Source organism: Arachis stenosperma, chromosome 9, assembly GCF_014773155.1.
Source record: "Arachis stenosperma cultivar V10309 chromosome 9, arast.V10309.gnm1.PFL2, whole genome shotgun sequence".
NCBI lineage: Eukaryota > Viridiplantae > Streptophyta > Magnoliopsida > Fabales > Fabaceae > Arachis > Arachis stenosperma.
The window spans coordinates 25,575,221-25,586,330 of record NC_080385.1 but is presented as its reverse complement, the minus strand read 5'-3'; the positions used below and the strand labels follow the sequence as shown (position 1 = coordinate 25,586,330).

The following is an 11,110-nucleotide window of genomic DNA, read 5'->3' as shown; positions in this document are numbered from 1 at the left end:
GGTATTATAAATAAAAAATTGCTGACATTGATTCACATGACAATTTTTTATTCAATCATGTGTCCATGGTAGTTGTTACTCATACTTGTTTGTAAAACCAAAAATGGTTAAAATTAATAATTTTATGTGTGTAATATATTTATAACTATATATTTATTATATTTAATAGTATTTAATTATTTCTGTAATAATTAAAGAATACTAAATAAAATAAATCGTTACTTAAGAACTACAAAATAAAATAAATTTAGTCTTTTTTGGACTAATTTTCTATTACTTTCAAAGCAGTTGTTTTTAACCAAAATTTTTGTGTAACTATTATTTGTAGCTTATTTAGAGCATTTGATTTGAATATATTTTCTAACAATTTTACTAGATAACCAATTAGGATTTATCAACTTCAGCCAACTGCAATATGAGCTGACTTGTACTTTTACTTCTAAATTCTAATTATGATTCAACACCTACTAATAAGCTAGAATCTGTTTCTTTTCCTCTTTCTCACTAAACGATCAAAAACCAGAGATGAATGCATATATATACAAGCTTGCACGCATGTCTTGGTAATAATAATATCATCATCCTCTAGTGAAGGCAGGATCAAAGGGTATACTAGTAGCTGGCAACCATGTACTAGCTTGAATCCAGTGTTCAGCAGTGTACTGAGCAGCATCGTTCTTATTAAGAACCCCACGACCCCACTTCACTCTGGCATTAACGTTAGCCCCAGGTCCGGTGTTTCCATACTCAGCAAAGAAGCAAGTGTTTAGGTACATGTTCCCTGACCACTGAAGATACCCATCCGGTTGAATCAAGTCACCAATTGTGTTCTCCAAGAAGATTGCCCTTGAATACTCCTTCCATGGCCTCGCCAGATATGACTTCACCGTTAGTTTCATAGGAACCAGTTCAGCCTCTGGTGAAATGTCGCAGTTTTGTAGCACTACCCCTGTGGGCATGTTCTTCTGAGGTGTTCCATCTGCAACCACGATGTTTTGTTGGTTTGGGTCGGGTTTTCGGACAATGATCTTGGAGCTTTGAACTATGGTTGAGGAGTAACCGAAGATGAAGTCGACGGTACCGGAAATTTCGCAGTTGCGATAAAACTGGCGGTGGGCGTGGGCATATAGTGTGTCCTGATAGCCACGAATGGCGCAGTCGAAGAAAGCTGAGCGGTCGCCTTGCACGCGAAGTGCCACTGCTTGATGTTTGCTTGCACCGGCTGTGTTCTCGAATGCAATTGACTTGGCTATAAAATCTTCGGCAACTGTCGCTGCACTTTCATAAAATAAAACAATTAGATATGCACGCATTTTTTGATGTTCTGAAAATTGATAAATACTTACCCTACATGTGAAGTTCTACTTTGGAGATATAAATAACAATTTAAATTATCTAATAATTTTTAATTAATAATTTCACACGAACACAGCTACACATAAGTTTTCGTTAAAAATGTTAAAGTTAGATGCATTTTTATGTGTATATTTTCTTTTCGATAAGATTTTGCCCTTGCAAAGAGGATACACATACTCAAGATAGAACAACACAAAAGCATAACAAAAAATAAAAACAACAAATATATTTCAACCAACAAACTTAATCTTTTTTAAAAAAACTTAAAATTTATAGTTGAGAATCATTAGATATAACAATCAATTATCTGATAATTTATAAAATTATACGTAAATTTTTACCTATATTATTTTTGCAAAGTAATTTTTTTATGGCCAACAAGGAAGTAAAATGCACACATTATCCAAAGAGGTGTATCACATCCATATGGTAATTTCACAAATAGAATCATCCATTTTGTTTACGAAACATTCAAAAATTTTATAACATTGAAATTGAAACTTTCAATTCCTGTTTTTTAAAAAATTAAAATATTTTTAAAATTAAAATTAAATTCTCCAATTTTAATTTTGATATAATTAATATTTTTAAAATATTAAAATTGAATTCTCTAATTTTTTTATTTTAATAAATTTAAAAATTTAAAATTAAAATAAAAATATCAATTTTTGTTTTCAAAAAATAAAAATTAAAATCAGACTTCTAATTTTATTTTTTTGCTAAACAGACCTTCATATTAAAAAGAAAGCAAAAAAAGAGAATATATTTAAAAATATCATCATATTCTAACCGGATATTAAAAAAATAATGTTATACATTTAAATTTTTTATTAATCAACTCTAACTAAGTTAATCTAATATAACAAAATTAGTCATAATTAGTATATTATTTTAAATTTTATTGTTTAACTTAATTAAACTTTATTTATGAAAAACTTGGATATATAATATTATTCATTAAAATTTTTTTGTCATTTTTTAGTGAAATATGAGATTGTTAACATATTTAATATACATGTGTATGTGTATAATTTTATTTTTAATACTTGCAATGATTAAAATAATTGATAAAGACGACTCACCAAAGGTAGCAGTTCTCATTGTCTTCCAGCCATCAACAAAATTTTTACTACCAGTAATAATAGTTTTGGTGTGGCCATCTCCATACATCAAAATATTTTTCTTGTTCTTATCCACAGTAATATACTCATCATATATGCCAGCCTTAACATAGATAACATATCTCCCCTTATTGTTTTTAGGGTACGCATTAATGGCATCCAAAACAGTCTTAAATTGCCCGCTCCCATCTTTAGCAACAACTGCATTGGGAGCAATGGAACCTCCCTTGCTGACGTCACCCAAGAGCTTCCGATCCGTAACGCCGAACCAAGCCGGGTAACCATCTTGATCAACCTCAATTAAACGCCGTGAAGAAGGCTTAACGATAAGGTGTAAGTCAAAATTTGACAGCACATGTGCAATCCGAGACACAACGTCAAGAGCCAACGCCGTAACCTTCCCAACGTGGTCCAAGCTTCCGGTTTGCAACTGCGACCGAACCTGCTTCTCGCGGTGGGTGTGGAACCCGTCCAGGCACGATTGTTGGAAGGCGAAAACAGCCCCTAACCAATTCTTGAGGTCGGCGACGCGATCATGCACATGATTTATTGTGTTGTCCTGAAGAACTGTTTTTGTTGCTTGTAACTCCCCAATGGCGAATTGGAGCAAGTCTCTGCAGTCCTCGAGGGCCATTTTGACCCCCGGGGTGCTGTTACCGTGCTCCAATCTGAGCGTATCGCTCATGTTAAAGGCCTTGATGACGCTTTCCAATGATCTCTTTACAACCGTTGATATGTACTCTTTTGGATCCGTGTGGTTTACAGGATTCAGTGTGTCTAGGCATAGTCTTCGGTCGTCGGAGTTTTGGCACATGGCCTTAACGGCCTTGCTATGTGTGCTTATTAATCCGCCGTCGTTACCGGTTGTGCCGGTGACTTTCTCGTCGTTGGTGCGGACAATGGCAACAACACCCACTGCAACACCCACCACCAGAAGGAGAGAAACTGCAGAAGCAACCTTTGTCTTTTCCATGTTTCTTTTTTTCTTTTTTAAATAAATTAAAATTTTATTTATTTAGTAGGTGTTTTTTATTTTTTTTTCTTTTTTTTTTAAATAATTGGGGAAGGTATGATAGATTTTCTTCCCTAATTGTTTGCGCGATGGTGTTATTGTGAGGGCGGATGGTGAATGAAATACTCTTCTTCACCCCCAGTAGTTCTAAAAATTATTTTCCTATAGATGGGTCAAGATTTTAAGGGACAATAACCATTTCCCATAAACGTGATTCATGGATAATATGAGCTCTGCTATAAATCGACAACCACTATTAGTAGCTTTGAGATTGATGGACTACTCAATGAACGTCTGTGTTTGCCTCTTTTCTAGTAGTGTAGCAAGTGCGACGCAAGCCACCCAATAAAAATTAACTTATTACTTTATTTGCATGTAGTTATAATTACACTTTTAAGGTGGTTTAATTTGCAGCTCAACTATAATTAGGTTAACAAAAATCGAAACACACAGTCTTTCCCAGTCTTTCTTTCTTTCTTTTTTCATTAATTTTCCTTCATGGCAAGCCCATTAATGCCTATAGCTATAACAATTGTTGAGTATGAAAATAAAAACAATAATTTGATGGTGACTAAATATTATAATTTTGGGTAAAAAATTTAGAAATATTACGGTCCAATTCAGCTGGTATCTTGTCTGACCCGATCCGAGCGGCTGAACCAATGGGCGTCAAATCCAAGCCGAAAAACCGACTCAGATATCTGTCTCCCAGCTCACCACGTGACAGCTGTGCAGGAAAGTTTCGAGGAAGGTGGGTCTGTCCTTGCGAGACCCACTCCTGACAGGGTATATGTAGGGAGGGTCCTACTCCTCCCCCAAGGTACGTCACTACCACCCCCACTCTCACTGCCATATGGATTATTCCTAACTTGAACGTCGGAGTGTCATTGCAAGTTGCTCCCCCCCTCACATCACAACCACTCGGGAGGTTGTCTGCTCACACGTCTCGCTCACCAGACACAGATCCAGGCCGATTCCCACCTTCTCACCCAAGAAACAACTCTGACCCGTCTGGCACCCAAAGTCCCATACATTGGCGCCGTCTGTGGGGACTAGCCTGAATGGACTTTCTGATGGGCCCTGTGGAAGCGGATGACGGAGGCGAACCATGCGGGGAAGAGGCGACTCCCCGAACCGGTAGGGTAGCCTCTCTAGCTTCTTCCCGCGAACGTACAAGGTCCCCTCCCGCGACGACCCGAGCCCCACCTCACGCTCTCAGGAGAGGCGCCTATTTGGCGGAACAGGTAGTGATAGCGCCAGAATCATGCAGGAGCTGCGTCACAAGGTGCAGAACCTGGAATGCGAGCTGGCGAGCCGGGAGCGCTACCGACCAGCTCCGGAACAAGATCATTCCCGATATCCTCAAGGGAGAGGGAGAAGTCCCCGAGGAAGTCGTTCAAGACACACCCGAACCCTCGATCAGAGTCAGAAAGCCAAGGAGAAAGCAGGGAAATGCCAAGAAGACGGCGTGATCCCGTAATTTACACTCGACCTTCGACAAGAAATACCGCGGAAGAAAACCAAGAAGACAGCAGAGAAAGACCAAGAAGAAGGCGACAACCCGTAATCATGGGGGCAATCCCTTTCCACCATTCGATCCTCGAGGTACGGCTACTGAATCACTTCGATAAGCCAACGGACATGAGGTATGATGGGACCCAAGACCCGCAGGAGCATCTAACGACCTTCGAGGCCAGGATGAATTTGGAAGGGGTAGGTGATGAAGTGAGGTGTCGCGCCTTCCCCCAAGGCTCTGTGACGACCTTCGCAGACATCACCCTTGCCTTCCTAGCTCAGTTTACCACTCGAATTGTTAAAAGCGAAGCACCCGATCAACCTACTTGAGGTGACACAAAGAAGCAGTGAACCAACCAGGAAGTATCTGGATAAGTTCAATGACGAGTGCTTGGAAATTGACGGCCTAACTGACTCGGTGGCCAGTTTATGCTTGACGAACGGGTTGCTAAATGAGGATTTAAGGAAACACCTTACCACAAAGCCCGTGTGGACAATACAAGAGATCCAAAACATGGCTCGGGAGTATATCAATGACAAAGATGTCAGCCAGGTTGTGACGGCCAACAAGCAGCAGCCCGCCTACAACCATGCTCATCAGCCCGGTGTCGGGGAAAGGCCTAGGGAACACTCCAAGGATGGAGCTCCAGCTAAAACCTTCAAGCTGTTCCCTTGGGTAGGGAAGTTTACCAACTACACCCCCTGGCAGCCCCAATTGTTGAAGTTTACCAGCAGATTGTCGACAAAGACATCCTGTCGAAGCTCCGACAACTTAAGGATAGAACTGAAGGGAATAAATACCTCTATTGCGACTACCACAAGGGCAAGTTGGCAGAGTTCTCTCACCTCGTAAGGGAACCTAGAAGGCGGGATCGTGATCAATCTGGCGACGACAAGAGCCGCGCTGTGAGGCAAAGACAAGAGCCCGAGGAGGACAATGAGCGCAGTCTCACCATCATGAACGTCGTGGTCAGGAGAGACGTGACTCCTAGGTTGAAGTCGGCAAGCAGAAAGGACGCGAAAATCTTAGCCGTGTCATCATCCAGCTCCGTGCCTCCCTCCAAGAGGATACCGTCAATATCATTCAGGCCTGAGGACCAATGGTTTAATGATGTACCGGAGAACCCTCCCATGGCGATAACGGCTAGAGTTGAAATTGGCTTGGTAAAACGAATCCTAGTAGACACTGGAGCTGATTCGAACATCATGTTCCGCAATGTGTTTGATGCTTTGGGCCTCCGAGACACCGATTTGAAGACCCACCAACACGACGTGGTCGGCTTAGGTGATAACTTCATCAAATCTGACGGGATAGTCTCCCTGCCAATATCCATAGGAGGAGGACGAGGGAAGAAGTCAGTAATGGCAGAGTTCGTGGTCTTAAGAGACTCCACGGCTGATAAACCCTATTTTTAGGGTTTATCTTGTATTGAATATAGAGTATTTTGATGACCTTTTCTTGCATTTAGCCCATGAATTAGCACGGTTTTGTAATCTCTCCCGTATTTGTGCTTAAGTGTAAAAACATGCTTTTTAAGCCTTATTTTGATGAATTCTAATTCCTCTTTGATTCCATAAGATGACTTGATGTGTTTGCTAGTAATTCCAGGATTGAAATAGGCTAGGCATGGATCAAAGGGAGCAAGGAAGGAAGCATACAAGTGGAGAGAAGCATAAAAAGTCAAAGAAGTGAAATCAGCCGAGCACGCGCACGCGCACAAGGCGCCCGCGCGCACATTGTAGAATCGGCCAGGGATGCGCACGCGTACCGTGCGCGCACGCGTCGCAGTCCGCACATGACTTCATTAAAGCAACACGTGCCTGGCGATTTGGAAGGGTTTCTGAACCCATTTTGGCGCCAATTGCTGATAGAAACGGATAAAGGGATCAAGGATTGAAGGGGGAAGACATTGAAGTTAGTTACCATTAGTCATAGCTTTAGTTTAGAGTAGTTTTAGAGAGAGAAGCTCTCACTTCTCTCTAGAATTAGGATTAGGTTTAGGTTAATCTCTCTTCTTAGATCTAGGTTTAATTCATACTTTAATTCACTTCTCCTTTATCAAGTCTGATGAGCGGATAATTTATACGCTTTTTGGCATTGTTTTTAGGTAGTTTTTAGTAAGTTCAAGCTACTTTTAGGGATGTTTTCATTAGTTTTTATGTTAAATTCACATTTCTGGACTTTACTATGAGTTTGTGTGTTTTTCTGTGATTTCAGGTAATTTCTGGCTGAAATTAAGGGACTTGAGCAAAACTCTGAAAAAGGCTGACAAAAGGACTGCTGATGCTGTTGGAATCTGACCTCCCTGCACTCAAAATGGATTTTTCAGAGCTACAGAACTCCAATTGGCGCGCTCTCAACGGCGTTGGAAAGTAGACATCCAGGGCTTTCCAGCAATATATAATAGTCCATACTTTATTCGGAAATTGATGACGTAACTTGGCGTTGAACGCCAAGTTCATGCTGCTGTCTGGAGTTAAACGCCAGAAAAACGTCATGATCCGGAGTTGAACGCCCAAAACACGTCATAACTCGGAGTTCAACTCCAAGAGAAGCCTCAGCTCGTGGATTGATCAAGCTCAGCCCAAACATACACCAAGTGGGCCCCGGAAGTGGATTTATGCATCAATTACTTACTCATGTAAACCCTAGGAGCTAGTTTATTATAAATAGAACATTTAACTAATGTATTTGACATCTCGGGACGCATAGTTCTCAGATCATGGGGGCTGGCCATTCGGCCATGCCTGAACCTTTCACTTATGTATTTTCAACGGTGGAGTTTCTGCACACCATAGATTAAGGGTGTGGAGCTCTGCTGTACCTCAAGTATTAATGCAGTTCTATTTTCTTTTATTCAATTCTCTTTTATTCTTATTCCAAGATATACGCTACACTTAACTTTGATGAATGTGATGATCCGTGACACTCATCATCATTCTCACCTATGAACGCGCGTGATTGACAACCACTTCCGTTCTACTCTAGGCCGGGCGCATATCTCTTAGATTCTCCAACAGAATCTTCGTGGTATAAGTTAGATAGATGGCGGCATTCATGAGGATCCGGAAAGTCTAAACCTTGTCTATGGTATTCCGAGTAGGATTCTGGGATTGAATGACTGTGACGAGCTTCAAACTCCTGAAGGCTGGGCGTAATGACAAGCGCAAAAGAATCAAGGGATTCTACTCCAACCTGATTGAGAACCGACAGATGATTAGCCATGCGAGTGACAGCCGCAGAGGACCATTTTCACTGAGAGGATGGAATGTAGCCATTGACAACGGTGATGCCCTACAAACAGCTTGCCATGGAAAGGAGTAAGAAGAATTGGATGAAAGCAATGAGGAAAGTAGAGATTCAAGAGGAGCACAGCATCTCCATACACCTATCTGAAATTCCCACCATTGAATTACATAAGTACTTCTATCCGTTTTATTTATTTTATTTATCCAATTTAATTCCATTTGACCCTATGATTCCACTCACTAACTGAGATCTACAAGATGACCATAGCTTGCTTCATACCAACAATCTCCGTGGGATCGACCCTTACTCACGTAAGGTATTACTTGGACGACCCAGTGCACTTGCTGGTTAGTTGAGCGAGACTGTGAAGTTAATTTTAGACCATGGTATTGTGCACCAAGTTTTTGGAGCCATTACCGAGGAATATTATTCGAGTTGTGTGAAAGTATAAATCACAATTTCGCCCACCAAGTTTTTGGCGCCGTTGCTGGGGATTGTTTGAGTATAGACAACTGACGGTTCATCTTGTTACTCAGATTAGGTAATTTTTATTTTAAAAAAAAAATTTCGAAAATCTTTTCAAAATCTTCTCCCTATTTTCGAAAATTATTCAAAAAATTTTTTAATATGCATTCTAGAGTTTCATGAAGCATGTTGAAGCCTGGCTGGCTGTAAAGCCATGTCTAAATTCTTTTGGACTGAGGCTTCAAAACCATCTTTATAGAGGCAAGTTAATTTGATTATTAGCTGTATGCTAAAGCTTGGCTGGCCATTGGCCATGTCTAGTGTTTTGGACTGGAGCTTTCATTGAAAGCTTGGCTGGCTATTAAGCCATGTCTAATTCCTGGACCGAAGCTTTAGACTAACATTGCATGATTCCTGGAATTCATATTAAAAATTTTGAATTTCTTATTTTCCTTTTCTTATATGTTTTTCGAAAAATCAAATAAAATACAAAAAAAAAAAATTAGAAAAATCATAAAAATAAAAAATATTTTGTGTTTCTTGTTTGAGTCTTTTGTCAAGTCATAAGTTTGGTGTCAATTGCATGTTCATCTTTTTCTTGCATAAAATTTTCGAAAAATTCATGCATTCATAGCATTCATCATGATCTTCAAGTTGTTCTTGATGAACTTTCTTGTTTGATCTTCATATTTTCTTGTTTTGTGTTGTATGGTGTTTTTCATATGCATTCTTGCATTCATAGAGTCTAAACATGAAAAGTTTCTAAGTTTGGTGTCTTGCATGTTTTCTTTTCTTGAAAATTTTTCAAAAATATGTTCTTGATGTTCATCATGATCTATTGATCTTCAAAATGTTCTTGGTGTTCATCTTGACATTCATAGTGTTCTTGCATGCATCATGTGTTTTGATCCAAAATTTTCATGCATTGAGTATTTTTAGTGTTTTTCTCTCTCATAAAAAAAAATTCAAAAATCAAAAAAAATATCTTATCTTTTTAAATCTTATCTTTTTAAAATCTTTTTCAAAAAATCATATCTTTTCCATTTTTTCATCATTTTCGAAAATTTCAAAAATCTTTTTCAAAATATTTTCAAAATCTTTTTCTTATCTTTACATCATATTTTCGAAAATTGCATCAAAAATTAATGTTTTGATTCAAAAATTTCAAGTTTGTTACTTTCTTGTTAAGAAAGATTCAAATTTTAAGTTCTAGAATCATATCTTGTGATTTCTTGTGAGTCAAGTCATTAATTGTGATTTTAAAATTCAAATCTTTTTCAAAACTAATTTCAATCTTATCTTTTCAAAATCATATCTTTTTAAATCATATCTTTTATATCATATTTTTTTTTTAAATTTTATCTTTTTCAAAAAAAATTTTAAAATATCTTTTCTAACTTCTTATCTTCTTATCTTTTCAAAATTGATTTTAATATCTTTTTTTCAACTAACTAATTAACTTTTTGTTTGTTTCTTATCTTTTTCAAAATCACCTAACTACTTTTCCCTCTCTAATTTTCGAAAATACCTCCCTCTTTTTCAAAAATTCTTTTTAATTAATTAATTGTTTCAAATTTTAGTTTTAATTTTCGAAAATTACTAACCCATTTTTCAAAATTATTTTCGAATTTCTCTCCCCCTCATCTCTTTCTATTTATTTTATTTATTTACTAACACTTCTCTTCACCTCTCTTCATCTCCAATCACTGCCTCTATCCTCACCATTGTGATTGGATTCTCCACTTTTATTCCTTTCTTCTTCTACTAACAATAAGGAACCTCTTTACTATGACATAGAGGATTCCTCTTTCTTTTCTTGTTCTCTTCTTCCCTATATAAGCAGGAGCAAGGACAAGAACATTCTTATTGGAACAGATCCTGAACCTGAAAGGACTCTGAAGAGGAAGTCAAGAGAAACTAAAAATCAACAATTCAGAGAAACCTCAAAAAAAAAAAAAAGAAAGAGAAAAGGAAAGACAAAAAGCTTCCACCTTCAAGTCATGGGAGATGGAAAGACTAATATAAGCCATCATAGCTCAGTGGTAGAACATGTGGCTGCAAATCAAGAGATTCCTGAGATACCTCAGGGAATAAGTTATCCTCCACACAAATATTGGAAACAACTAAGGGGAGGAACACCAAAATTACTAGGGATCATGCAATAGAAGCAAGGAAGAGACATAAAGAAGCTCAAAAAGCACCATTGGATCTTCAAAAAAGGCGCCACCCTCACTCAGGTGGACTCATTCCTTGTTCAAAAAAAATTTTTTTTCCTATTTTTCGTTTTTTTTATATGTTTATCTATTACATGATCATTAGTATGTAGTAACTATGCCTTAAAGATTATGAATAATTCCATGAATCCTTCACCTCTCTTAAAAGAAAAATGTT

General features: G+C 38.2%; 1 protein-coding gene across 1 annotated transcript; it reads right to left on the bottom strand.

Annotated features, from left to right (window-relative positions):
- Nucleotides 1-578: 578 nt before the first annotated feature.
- On the bottom strand, nt 579-3,450 carry LOC130947992 (pectinesterase-like). Its single transcript, XM_057876702.1, has 2 exons — nt 2,439-3,450; nt 579-1,273 (listed from the first exon to the last, which is right to left on the bottom strand). Exons 1-2 carry the CDS (start codon nt 3,448-3,450, stop codon nt 579-581), a joined length of 1,707 nt encoding a protein of 568 aa, XP_057732685.1.
- Nucleotides 3,451-11,110: the final 7,660 nt, after the last annotated feature.

Coding starts and splice junctions, on each gene's coding strand:
- LOC130947992 (XM_057876702.1), bottom strand. CDS start 3,450: ATGGAAAAGACAAAGGTTGCTTCTGCAGTTTCTCTCCTTCTGGTGGTG. Junction 1,274..2,438: donor AATGAGAACTGCTACCTTTG/GTGAGTCGTCTT, acceptor ATGAAAGTGCAG/CGACAGTTGCCGAAGATTTT.